Here is a 14,516-nt window from a genome sequence, read left to right on the forward strand (position 1 = left end):
CCCAATTGAAGGCAGGTGTGTTGAGTTGCCTTTGATTGGGAGTCCTATATTAGTAGGGTGTGTTTGTCTGTGTGTTTGTGGGTAATTGTTTGTGAGCACTGCGTTTATTGAGCCTGCTACACTGTCTAGTCGTGAGTACTGTTTATTGTTTTGTTTTTCCTGTGGATGCTTTTCGTTTTTTCCATTAAAAGAATGAGTATCCACATACCCGCTGCATTTTGGTCAATTCAACACGGCACCTTTTGTGACAATGGTGACATGTCAGCTCCTTTGCCCAGCATTCATATGGGTGATGACCCTGTTTTCCACATCGGTAACACTCCATGGTGCCCCCTTTTTTTCTATCCTGCACTGCTTCTGCGCTGTGCACTCTTGATGCAGCCCCCAGCTGTTGTGCTATTTTGCAGCTAGCTCCATTGATTCAGTGAGTAGGCACTTCTGTATTGCCTCACACATTAAGCCACACACAAGCTGATCGAGTGTCATTCAATGTTGCATTAAACTCAATGTTCAGTTAGTCCCTTTTATATTTTTGTAATAATTCCTTATGTGTCCAATTCGGAAGATTTGTCTTGCATCTCAACAAACTTAAATCGGGGTGGGGACTTTCTCTCCCAGCACATGTTAAATAAGGTCACATGCTTCTAATCAAGGTGTGTAATCTTTAGTCCAAAACATTTTGCAACAAAATTAAGAGTTTATATTGGACAAATTCAGGTAGGTCCCTCCCTGTTTCGTTCCGTTTGGTTCAATTGGGTTCCCAGTGAATACACCCATGGTTGCTACCTAATGGACTGAGTATGAAGTGTTTGTTGATGTTTAATGTGTGATCTAGTTAATAGACAGGTTGGTAACCAACCCATGTTCAACTATGGGGCAAAAAAGACGGGGTTGGCTTAGATTGTTGACAACATGTCAACTATATTTAATCTCTGTTTATTGAAAACATAAATACAGTTGCACAATGATCACTTGTTGCCCCTTAAATACATTGTTACAGTTGTTGTTTAGCTAGCCAAACAATTGTATCCATATTAGCATAAACCTAACCTCACTCCGAATGTACTTTCACATACAGCTTGCGTAAGAAAAGTTAGGAGTTACTTTCAACTATTCAATTTTATTTAGGTAGTCTACCCCAATGAGTATGGAAGCTGATCAATGTGTAAATGTGTTCAAATGATAGTCACTGAAGTGGACACGGCTTGTTTCCAAATTTAAGCAGGGTACAAAGAGGTAGGCATCTGGATGGTAGAATTGTTCTCACTGAGTTGCATTACCTATCATATGTGACCAACCTCCTCGATTCGGTCTTATGTAGCAACATTTGAAATTGTATTTTTTACATTGGATAAAAGTAGAGACTCAGAGCTACAGAATGGTATATCATACGCTGCAGTTGAGGGACAGGTGTGTGCCTTTCCATATAGACAGCTGTGTGCCTTTCCAAATTATGCCCAATCAATTGAATTTACCACAGGTGGACTCCAATCAAGTTGTAGAAACATCTCAAGGAAAATCAATGGAAGCAGGATGCTCCTGAGCTCAATTTCGAATCTCACAGCAAAGGATCTGAATACTTATGTAATTAAGGTATTTCTTTTAATAAATTTGCAAAAACATGTTTTTGCTTTGTCATTATGGGGTATTGTGTGTAGATTGATGAGAAAAAAATGTTAAAATACATTTTAGAATAAGGCTGTAATGTAACAAAATGTGGAAAAAGTAAAGGGGTCTGAATACTTTCCAAATGCACTGTATTAATCTTGAACAGGATTATTTATTTTGGATGCAATCTGAATAGAATTGATGGAAAGAGAGAAAGATTGGGAGACTCTGCATTGATCTGAAGCAACAATATAGGAGTTTTAAAAGTCTGCAACTGCAATAAAAAAAACATCCTTACAATTAAAAAAGAAGGTGATCCCGAAAGCCAGATGGAGATGTGTAAATTAGACACGCAGTCTGTCTTTATATTACTGTAGCATAGACTATGCTGCAGGAAATGTAGGTCTACCTGCCACAATTAAAAAAGTTTCCATGATGAGATGATGGTCTACATACTGAGATTGGCTGTCAGTCCCCAGCCTAAGTGTTGATGATTCTTCATGCAGTGACCAGAGAGAAGGCCGTAGAGAATCCAGATTTTAGACGTTGCATTGTCACGCCCTGACTATAGAGAGCCCTTGGTTCTCTATGGTGTTTAGGTCAGAGCGTGACTAGGGGGGTGTTCTAGTCATTTTATTTCTATGTTGGTGAGTTGTATGGTTCCCAATTAGAGGCAGCTGGTAATCGTTGCTTCTAATTGGGGATCATATTTAGGAAGCCCTTTCTCCCACCTGCTTTGTGGGATATTGTTTTGTGTTGTGCATGTTGCAATACGTAGTTCACGTTGCGTTGTCTGTTTATTGTTTAAGTTTCACTTCGCATTAAATATGTGGAACTCAACTCACGCTGCGCCTTGGTCCGTCTTTCATCACGAGCGTGACATGCATATCGTTTAACAGTTCCATTTCACATCATGATGTTTATAGAAATAATTTACTATTATTTAAAAGGGAGTGGTTTTGGGGAGTAAATATCAATAACTGGGTTCCCGCCATTCAACCCCAGTCTACACCTATTAAGCATCATGCACACCCTCTTAAGCCTTAGCCCCACCCCTTTAAGGATTCACATGTGAGGCCTGAGTAAGGTAAGGTAGGGGGGATACCTGGTCACAATGCCTTCAACTGAAATGTGTCTTCCGCATTCAACCCAACCCCTCTGAATCAGAGAGGTGCGGGGGTTGCCTTACTCGACATCCACGTCTACGGCGCCCGGGGAACATTGGGTTAACTGCCTTGCTCAGGGGCAGAACGACAGATTTTTACCTTGTCGGCTTGGGAATTCAATCCTGCAACCTTTCGGTTACTGGCCCAAAGCTCTAACCACTAGGCTACCTGCCGCCCGAGGTAGCATATTATTATTTACCAAATTCTCACAAAAGGGGGTGGTTACCTGGAATTTTCAACGTATACATAGTTCTGATGATTATGTTGAAATCAGATGATTGATGTAGCAACCTGTTTGTCAGGTTAAGTCAATGTATTTAAGTTAAAGTTTGACCCTAATTTCAATGTTTACAACGCTGGTTGAAATGAGATGGACAGTACTGGTTGATTACTTTTTTCAAATCCAATGTATTTTCCACGTTGATTCCACATCATAATACGTTGACAAATGACGTTGAAACAACGTTGATTCAACCAGTGTGTGCTCAGTAGGTAGCGACTGTGTCTAGAGTTTCAGTTAACATAAGAGGAACTTTATTGTCCCCAAACTGAAAAACCCTACAGTGCTGATGTTTTATTGAATCAATGGGAATTAGTTATATTATGATGAATACTAACAGACAATGTGGCATTTACCTGGTTTGAGATGACACCTACTTCCAGGCCCTGTTTCCTTTGCATACTCCTTTGCATATTCATGCCCAATATGTTGGGTGTTGAACAGTACGGCATTCAGAATGTTTTCATCCACTTCAGTGCCTACCTGGTCTGCGCAAATATGCATGTCTGATGTATCTCATAATAGCCTAGTTAATCATAGTTGATATATTTTTCAGGACAAAGGCAAATATAAGTGACTGCGCTTCATTGCACTTTTCCTCAGAAAAGCGCACTGTGTTTTTTACATTATGTATATGACAATTTGCTAATTGTCACATCGACCCAAACTCCAGGACCACAGACAGTGAGTGATTGACAGCCTAGGGGAGGCGAGTGGCAAGAAACTCACAACCACCGAGTGCCAGCCAGCCAGGTATGGTGCACCTCAGCTACAGTATAATGGGAATATTTAAAACGACTAAAGTTCATATTTAATTTAGAATGATCAACACAATGTTTAGCATATTTGAAGTTTGTGTGACAAACGTGATGTCCAGTGTTCTGTTTGTAACACTCGGGTTGATGGTCACTAGACTAGAGGCTGTATGTTATGGACTAAACTCATAACTGCTGATAAGGTTGACGCCAGACTGGAGGTACAAGGACAGAGGATACACTGATTATTATTATATTGTGTGAAACACTATGATTCTGTAGCAGCTGACAAAGTCACTGCCTTCTGTTTTGACTTCCTACAAGCCTCTCAGGCTGGTGTTTACAGAACAGGTGTATGCTGATTAGGATATAAGGACATTCCCAGAGAAGGCCAGTTAGATGTGTTCTCTGCTTCTGGGCTGGAGTTTCTTCCCTGTTGCAACTTGTAATAAACCAAATAGATTTTTGATTGACTATCCTCGACTGCTCTTCTCCTTTGTTCACTTCTCCTTTGTTCAATTTCTATTACATCACCCCTCCCTCCTTTCAGGCGAACCTGAATCTCAGTGAGAGAGTGAGAGAGGAAGGCCATCCTGTTTGTATCCCCAGGCTGAGCACTCACACGCAGAGGGATGATGAGGCTAGGCTGGGTTCGAGGGCTGGCCCCTTTGTTGGCCATGGCTGCTGGAATACTCTACATCACATCCATTAAGCGGGAGGTTCATTCTCATGGGGAGAGACTGCAGAGGGCCCATCAGAATGACTCGGTCAGGGGCCAGGACATGCTCAAGAGGCTGGAAAAGATGGAGGCTCACATCGAGAAGCTGTGTAAGTCTCAATCTCCTTCATTAAACTGTGACTTACCTGGAAGGGAAATGGCAGTAGCTCTGTCCACGTACTGTACATGGACTGCAGTCTGCCACTGTTCTAGATGGTAGGGCAGATTTAGAGGATTTGAGAACACATTAGAATCTAGCCTAAAGAGTTGATCCCAGAATGTTATTTCACACTTCACAGTGATGATTGTAAAAGGGAATTTGTACCCAGTTAATTAAAGGGTTTAAATAAACTAATAAAGGATTAAATAAAATATGCCCATAATAATTTTAGATTGTTCTTTAATCCTGTATACTGTTGCTTGCTGAACAACATTTGTTACATTTTGATCTACCAACTTCTGTGTGCCAAAGTTTACCACAATGTTTACTTTAAAAATGTAAACTTTTTTTTACATCAGTTACTTCAAGGTAATTCTCCAAGGCAGATCAAACATTGTTAATCAACTTTTAAAAAAACACACATGCAAACAGTGACTGAAGCTCCTAACCAACTGTGCTATTTTGTTCGTTTTTTTGTGTTGTTTGTAACTTATTTTGTACATAATGTTGCTGCTACCATCTCTTATGACCGAAAATAACTTTTGGACATCAGAACAGGGATTACTCACCTCAAACTGAACTAAGAATTTTTCTGTAACAAGTCTGACTTGAAGGATATACAGCTTTTCTCGGGAACGAGCCCAAATCCCAGTAATTTGCGTGAAGAAAAGGAGAAAAGGGGGGCAGAGGTCGGCCAGCCTTCTGTGAATTTGTAGGCGAGTGAGTAAACCTCCACTACCATCTGTTCTATTGGCCAACATGCAGTCATTGGAAAACAAAATCGATGATATACGATCAAGACTATCCTACCAACAGGACGTTAAAAACTGTAATATCTTATGTTTCACCAAGTCATGGCTGAACGACGACGCGGATAATATAGAGCTGGTGGGATTTTCCATGCATCGGCAGGACAGAGAACCTACGTCTGGTAAGACGAGGGGCAGCGGTGTGTGTCTTTTTGTCAATAACTGCTGGTGTGCGATGTCTAATATTAAAGAAGTCTCAAGGAATTGCTCGCCTGAGGTAGAGAACCTTATGATAAGCTGTAGACCACACTATCTACTAAGAGAGTTCTCATTATTTATAACCGTCTATTTACCACCACAAACCGATGCTGGCACTAAGACCGCACTCAACGAGCAGTATAAGGCCATAAGTAAACTAGAAATTGCTCATCCAGAAGCGGCGCTCCTAGTGGCCGGGGACTTTAATGCAGGCAAACTTAAATCCGTTTTACCTCATTTCTACCAGCATGTCACATGTGCAACCAGAGGAAAAAGAACTCTAGACCACCTTTACTCCACACACAGAGCCGCATACAAAGCTCTCACTCACCCTCCATTTGGAAAATCTGACCATAATTCTATCCTCCTGATTCCTGTTTACAAGCAAAAACTAAAGCAGGAAGTACCAGTGACTTGTTCAATACGGAAGTGGTCAGATGACGCAGATGCTACACTACAGGACTGTTTTGCGAGCACAGACTGGATTATGTTCCGGGATTCATCCAATGGCATTGAGGAGTATACCACCTCAGTCATCGGATTCATCAATAAGTGCATTGACGACGTCGTACCCACAGTGACCGTACGTACATATCCCAACCAGAAGCCATGGATTAAAAGGCAACATCTGCATCGAGCTAAAGTCTAGAGCTGCCGCTTTCAAGGAGCGGGACACTAATAAGTCGAACCATCAAACAGGCAAAGCGTCGATACAGGATTAAGATTGAATCCTACTACACCAGCTTTGACGCTCGTCAGATGTGGCAGGGCTTGAAAACTATTACGGACTACAAAGGGAAACCCAGCCGTGAGCTGCCCAGTGACGCGAGCCTACCAGACGAGCTAAATGCCTTTTATAATAACACCTCCCTCTGCAACTGGATCCTGGAATTTCTAACGGGCCGCCCCCAGGTGGTAAGGGTAGGCAACAACACATCTGCCATGCTGATCCTCAACACAGGCGCCCCTCGGGGGTGCGTGCCTAGTCCCCTACTGAACTCCCTGTTCACCCACGACTGCGTAGCCAAACACGACTCCAACACCATCATTAAGTTTGTTGACGATACAACAGGGGTAGGCCTAATTACCGACAATGAGACAGCCTATAGGGAGGAGGTCAGAGACCTGGCAGTGTGGTGCCAGTACAACAACCTCTCCCTCAATGTGAGGAAGACAAAAGAGCTGATCGTGGACTACATCAACAGGGCTGTAGTGGAGCGGGTCGAGAGGTTCAGGTTCCTTGGTGTCCACATCACCAAAGAGCTGCCATTGTCCAAACACACCAAGAGAGTCGTGAAGAGGGCACGACAACACCGTTTCCCCCTCAGGAGACCGAAAAGATTGTCACATTGGCATAGGTCTCCAGATCATCCAATATTTCTACAGCTGCACCATCGAGAGCATCCTGACCGGTTGCATCACCACCTGGTATGTCAAATTCTCGGCATATGACCGTAAGGCGCTAAAGAGGGTAGTGAGTATGGCCCAGTACATCATTGGGGCCAAGCTTTCTGCCGTCCACCTATATACTAGGTGGTGTCAGAGGAAAGACCAAAAAATTGGCAAAGACTCCAGTCACCCAAGTCAAAAACTGTTCTCTCTGCTACCGCACGGCGGCGCCAAGTCTAGGACCAAAAGACTCCTTAACAGCTTCTACACCCAAGCCATAAGACTGCTGAACAATTAATCAAATGACCACCCAGACTATTTACATTGACCCCCCCCCATTTGTTTTTACACTGCTGCTACTCACTGTTTATTATTTATGCATAGTCACTTTACCCCTACCTACATGTACAAATTACCTCGACTAACCTGTACATTCACTCGGTACCGGTATCCCCTGTATATAGCCTCATTACTGCCATTTTACTGTTACCTTTTATTATTTTTTACTTTAGTTCATTTGGTAAATATTTTCTTAACTCTTTCTTGAACTGCATTGTTGGTTATTAAGGGCTTGTTAGTAAGCATTTCATGGTAAGGTTGTACCTGTTGTATACATACCTGTTGTATTCGGCGCATGTGACAAATAAAGTTTGATTTGATTTTAAATGAGATCATGCTCTGTTTGTATCAAAAGGAGTGACTTATGTTGATTCTGGCAGCCTTAACACATTTATTACAATGTGATGAACAGCTGTCATGTGTGTCCACAGTGAAGACAATCAACGACGGGAGCAGTCTGAAAGAGGGGCAGGCTGTGAAGGCTCCCGAGGTCAAGAAGGAGAGGAAGGTGGTGAAGAAGGTGTACCCCAACTCAGCTCTGTTCACAAGCTGGGGTGATGAGCTCTCAGAGGAGGAGCAGAAAGAGGCAGAGGGGCTGTTTCAGATGTATGGATACAATGCCTTCCTGAGTGACAGACTACCCCTGAACAGGGAAATCCCTGATACTCGCGATCCTAAGTAAATCATTTTCCTCATCTCTCCGCCACCTCAACACAGCAAATTATGGATCTGCTGAAAACTTCTGAATTCTAACCACAGTCTGTTGCATTGCGGCCATCCGAGGTCAATTCCATCTCCAGCACTGTGATTTCAATTTGAGCAATCATGACCTTAGAACTAGAAGCTTCTACCTGTAAAACGATGATTGTAGCAAATTTTATCATGTATTCTTTTAAACTCAACAACATGGATTGGGGTGTCTAGAGTACTGTACAGGTAGAGAACATTGAACAGAACAAGGCTATGTCAATAAATACATTTTGACAAAAATGCAGATAGAACCTTACAATTCAAAGCTCTCGCAATGACATTGAAGTTGACAATAACTTGAAGAGTGAAACAGCAGCTTTGGTAAAGTGAATGAATGATATGAGGTGGACCAAATGTGTTTGTTGTGCCTGTTAGGTGTGCTAAGCACCAGTATCCCCATGACCTGCCCACCATCAGCGTGGTGTTGATCTACTTGGACGAGGCCCTGTCAATCATCAAGAGAGCCGTCCGCAGCATCATAGACAAGACCCCCCAACGCCTGCTCAAAGACATTATACTGGTGGATGACCACAGCTCCAATGGTTTGCCTAATTGGTCAATGCTCTCCGCATAGAAACATTTGAAATTACATTTGTTAACATTTAGATTGAAAGTAGGTGTGGCTTTCAACTTTCGTTGGGTACCACTGATTTGCAAGTGTCTGCTTTCACAGAGGATCTAAAGGAGAAGTTGGATGCTTACATCAGCTTCATCCATGAAGAGCGTCCGGGCCTGGTGAAGAGAGTGAGACACTCAGAGCAGCTCGGTCTCACACAGGCCCGCCTCTCAGGGTGGAGGGAAGCTACAGGAGATGTGGTGGCCATCTTGGATGCCCACATAGAGGTCCATGTGGAATGGTAGTCTAAATCAAATATCTCAGTGAGACTTTTTGAATCCCCCCCCCAACATGGTGTTTTGACTCTGTGTTTGTGTGAACAGGGCGGAGCCTCTGTTAGCGCGGATAAAGGAGGACCGCACGTTGGTGTTGACACCGGTGTTTGACAAAGTCCATTTCGATGACTTGACAGTCACACGTTATGGGCCTAATGCAGACGCCTTTGACTGGGCCCTGTGGTGTATGTATGAGTCCTTCAGACCTGAGTGGTATGCCTTGAAAGACGAGTCACAGCCAGGAAAGTGAGTTGGTCGTGATTTCATCATAGGATGGTAGTCCAGTTTCACAAATCTGTTTGAATAGGCGATAAGGAAAGCACAGCATTCGGAGGAAAATCTTACCTAATATTTACACCTGGGTTATTATTTTGCATTATCTATTCATTAAAATGAATGTCACTTCTCCCAATGTGGAATTGACCATGATTTGTACTGTATGTTTGTCAGGAGCCCCTCTATTATGGGCATACTTGTGGTTGATCGTCTGTTCTTTGGGGAAATTGGTGCTCTGGATGGTGGTATGAAGATCTATGGAGGTGAAAATGTTGAACTGGGCATCCGGGTAAGCCCCTCTGCTACAGTTTCAAAATAAAAGTTTGAAATCATAGCAGACTTGTGTTTGCAGAATTACTTTTTGTTCTTGAGTTATTCAGTTTGAACAAACCAATCTACGTCCAACCTCCAGACACTTCAGTCCATATCTCTTCCTTCTCTCTTGGTGTTTGGTGTGTCTAGGTGTGGCTTTGTGGTGGAAGTGTCGAGGTCATACCTTGTTCTAAAATAGCCCACATCGAGAGGGCCCATAAACCCTATCTCCCCGACCTGAGCATTACAATGAAGAGGAATGCTCTGAGAGTGGCTGAGGTCTGGATGGATGACTACAAACATAATGTCAACATTGCCTGGAATATCCCACTGAAGGTACTGTACACAACAAACCATTTAAAAAGTAGGTTTAGTTCAGCTGCTCATATAGAATAGCAATGATTGCTGTTTTGCATGCCTTGTGTTTGAAAATAAGTAGACTAGACAGTCAATATTATAAAAAAATTGTCTATTTCTCAATGCCATAATAAAGATCATAGGATCTATATAAAATGATGGCGGTAAGCAAAAGTGGATAATAGGTGGATTGCTCACATGGCCTGTGTTTCTGATTTAGAAATCTTCCTCTTTCTCACCACAGGATCATGGCATAGACATTGGGGATGTTTCAGAGAGGAAGAAGTTGAGAGAGAGACTGAACTGCAAACCCTTCCAGTGGTATCTGGATAACGTGTATCCCATGTTAGACCCCCTGGGTGACTTGCTTGGTTATGGAGCTGTGAGTGATGCTAAAATGTTACAGTTGTTCTGGAACTTTTTCCTCACCAACTGTGTTTAGTGGCATGCATGGCATCCTTTTTTCAATAGGATGCAGAGTCATAAATCAGGATAGGAATCTGCACTTTTATAACCGTTTAATCTCTCTACATAAAATCAACAGCTGGTCAATGACCAGAAGACGGATCTCTGTATAGATCAAGGCCCAGTTCCGGGGAACACACCTGTTTTATATGGATGCCATTATTTTGGTCCACAGGTTTGTAGACACATTGCTTAATATCTTAGAATTTAACTTCATGTATAATATGGTTTATCCCATGGCAGACTTGGGATTCAATCCATCCCACAATGCAAAGTACTGTCAGTACCACAGACTCAGAAAAGCCTAAATATCTATACTCTCTGTCCAGAACTGTTATTATCGAGCCAGTGGGGAGATCTACGTTGGAGGCATCAAGTCTCACAAGTACAACAGTAATCGCTGTCTGGTGGACACCGGCAGTCGAACCCCAGGACTGTATGAGTGCAAGGTGGCCAAGCAGAAGGGATTCCACATGCTCTGGGAATTTCAACAGGTAAGCACTCTAACATGATTTAGGGAAGTTGATGCTTATAAATTGTTGGAAACAACAGAGATGTCTGACTCTTTTCTTTAATTATTGTGATGCTGTACAGTAGAATGTTTGCTGTGTTTGACAGGGAAAAGCCATCCAGAACAGGCAGACAAAGAGATGTCTGGAGATTGCCCCAGGGGAGGACACTTACTACCAGCTCATCATTCAGGAGTGCAGTGGGCAGCACTGGAACATACAGAATCTGATTAAAGACTTCTGATACACTGAGATAGGCCTACCAGAGACAATACAAGTGGGAAGGTGGTATTTACCACATACGACTGGTAAAAGTCCACTTGTACGCCCCTCCAACTGGTAATTACTAGTGGGAAACTCGTCTATCTTCTCTGAGCTCCGACTTCTCCCACATGCTGACCTCTGACATCACCTACTAAGGAAATGACCCTTCATTTTCAGCAGTTCAATGCAACAACAAAACAATATTTACAAAAATATGTCCTTAAATATGTTTTTGAACACTATAATTTTTGTACAAACATGATATCTGTACCTTCAAATCAAATCAAAGTTTATTTGTCACGTGCGCCGAATACAACCTTAAAGTGAAATGCTTACTTACAGGCTCTAACCAATAGTGCGGAAAAAAACGGTATGTGTGTGTGTGTGTAGGTAAGTAATGAAATAAAACAACAATAAAAAGACATTTGAAAACATGAGTAGCAAGGCTATATACAGACACCGGTTAGTCAGTCTTATTGAGGTAGTATGTACATGTAGATATGGTTAAAGTGATTCTGCATATATGATGAACAGAGAGTAGCAGTAGCGTAAAAAGAGGGGTTGGCAGATGGTGGGACACAATGCAGATAGCCCGGTTAGCCAATGTGCACTGGTTGGTCGGGCCAATTTAGGTAGTATGTACATGAATGAATAATTAAAGTGACTATGCATATAAGATAAACAGAGAGTAGCAACAGCGTAAAAGAGGGGTTGGGGGGGCACACAATGCAAATAGTCCGGGTAACAGCTCTCGATGTTGCAGCTGTAGAACCTTTTGAGGATCTCAGGACCCATGCCAAATCTTTTTAGTTTCCTGAGGGGGAATAGACTTTGTCGTGCCCTCTTCACGACTGTCTTGGTGTGTTTGGACCATTCTAATTTGTTGTTGATGTGAACACCAAGGAATTTGAAGCTCTCAACCTGCTCTACTACAGCCCCGTCGATGAGAATGGGGACGTGCTCGGTGCTCCTTTTCCTGTAGTCCACAATCATCTCCTTAGTCTTGGTTATGTTGAAGGATAGGTTGTTATTCTGGCACCACCCGGCCAGGTCTCTGACCTCCTCCCTATATGCTGTCTCTTCGTTGTCGGTGATCAGGCCTACCACTGTTATGTCGTCAGCAAACTTAATGATCGTGTTTGAGTCATGCCTGGCCATGGAGTCATGGGTGATCAGGGAGTACAGGAGGGGACTGAGCACACACCCCTGGGGAGCTCCAGTGTTGAGGATCAGCGTGGCAGATGTGTTGCTACCTATCCTCACCAGCTGGGGGCGGCCCGTCAGGAAGTCCAGGATCCAGTTGCAAAGGGAGGTGTTTAGTCCCAGGTTCCTTAGCTTAGTGATGAGCTTTGAGGGTACTATGGTGTTGAACGCTGAGCTGTAGTCAATGAATAGCATTCTCACATAGGTGTTCCTTTTGTCCAGGTGTGAAAGGGCAGTGTGGAGTGCAATAGAGATTGCATCATCTGTGGATCTGTTTGGGCGGTATGCAAATTGGAGTGGATCTAGGGTTTCTGGGATAATGGTGTTGATGTGAGCCATTACCAGCCTTTCAAAGCACTTCATGGCTACGGACGTGAGTGCTACGGGTCTGTAGTCATTTAGGCAGGTTGCCTTTGTGTTCTTGGGCACAGGGACTATGGTGGTCTCCTTGAAGCATGTTGGTATTAAGAATGTACTTACAGTTCATGGTTGACGCAGCTTCTTGGCCCTTAGCCAATCTGAGTTTCTCAATGAGTTCAATGCATGTGAATGCATCCAACTGGTATTTTCAACTTCACTACTAGTAATTACCACCTTCCCACTTTGCTATGAACACAGCATTATCATCTCGCTTTGAAAATTCCATTGGTCTTCAGCAGTGAGATGACTGTGTGATCTTAGTGATCTATTGGTTTTACATAGCTTCATGGGGACAGATGTACAGTTTCTTCACCGAATTTGGAATGCTATTGAGCTGTGTTCTCCTTGGTCCTGAATGTAAATGCAAAGAAATAATAAATTTGATTCCTGTATTTATGCTAATTTGTAGTTTCTTATTGATTTTCACCAAAGAGGGTCAATGAATATTTGTCTGCATTGACATCATATAGAGCTGAATTGACATCAGGGATTTCTCGGAGATGAACTTATTCCACATCCTCTGCCACATGGCCAGCCCTCTCTCCATCAGCTGTGATGGCAATGAGCTATATCTACGGTAAAGTCACGGTTTCTAGGACATATAACTACAACTCACAGACAAACACCTCATAGGAGTGCCCAGCGTGCCATATAAAAACTGGAGGTTTGAGGGCAAAAGGACTGTATTTCAGTTCAGTTAAGGGGCGGCAGGTAGCCTAGTGGTTAGAGCCTTGGGCCAATAACCGAAAGGCTGGTGGATCGAATCCCCGAGCTAACAAGGTAAAAATCTGTCATTCTGTCTCTGAACAAGGTAGTTAACCTACTGTCCCTAGGCTATCATTGTAGATAAGAATTAGTCCTCAACTGACTTGCCTAGTTAAATAAAAAGTTGGCTTCCTTCTTTTTACTGTTTCAGACAGCCATTAATATGGAGTGAATGCGAAATTGTTGATCCTCTGTATTTTCAAGTATTGCCGTGGCAGCATCATGTTAAGAGTATGCTTGTCATTAGCAGGGACTGGGGAGTTTATACAAAAGGGCCATGTTGTATCTTGACTCTTCGGATTATCTTTAGACTCGGGAATGGGGACCGAGACAGATACAAATCTGAATAGAATTGATGGAAAGAGAGAAAGATTGGGAGACTCTGCATTGATCTGAAGCAACAATATAGGAGTTTTAAAAGTCTGCAACTGCAATAAAAAAAACATCCTTACAATTAAAAAATAAGGTGATCCCGAAAGCCAGATGGAGATGTGTAAATTAGACACGCAGTCTGTCTTTATATTACTGTAGCATAGACTATGCTGCAGGAAATGTAGGTCTACCTGCCACAAAAGTTTCCATGATGAGATGATGGTCTACATACTGAGATTGGCTGTCAGTCCCCAGCCTAAGTGTTGATGATTCTTCATGCAGTGACCAGAGAGAAGGCCGTAGAGAATCCAGATTTAGACGTTGCATTGTCACGCCCTGACTATAGAGAGCCCTTGGTTCTCTATGGTGTTTAGGTCAGAGCGTGACTAGGGGGGTGTTCTAGTCATTTTATTTCTATGTTGGTGAGTTGTATGGTTCCCAATTAGAGGCAGCTGGTAATCGTTGCCTCTAATTGGGGATCATATTTAGGAAGCCCTTTCTCCCACCTGC

At 42.8% G+C, this 14,516-nt stretch overlaps 1 protein-coding gene across 1 annotated transcript; it reads left to right on the forward strand.

The window, feature by feature from the left end:
* The first annotated feature begins 3,990 nt into the window (after positions 1-3,990).
* On the forward strand, positions 3,991-11,572 carry LOC115198925 (probable polypeptide N-acetylgalactosaminyltransferase 8). Its single transcript, XM_029761342.1, has 11 exons — positions 3,991-4,637; positions 7,854-8,100; positions 8,548-8,714; positions 8,846-9,029; positions 9,112-9,309; positions 9,514-9,628; positions 9,802-9,987; positions 10,253-10,390; positions 10,553-10,648; positions 10,803-10,967; positions 11,092-11,572. Exons 1-11 carry the CDS (start codon positions 4,442-4,444, stop codon positions 11,224-11,226), a joined length of 1,827 nt encoding a protein of 608 aa, XP_029617202.1. The 5' UTR covers positions 3,991-4,441; the 3' UTR covers positions 11,227-11,572.
* Positions 11,573-14,516: the final 2,944 nt, after the last annotated feature.

Source organism: Salmo trutta, chromosome 8, assembly GCF_901001165.1.
Source record: "Salmo trutta chromosome 8, fSalTru1.1, whole genome shotgun sequence".
NCBI classification, from domain to species: Eukaryota; Metazoa; Chordata; class Actinopteri; order Salmoniformes; family Salmonidae; genus Salmo; species Salmo trutta.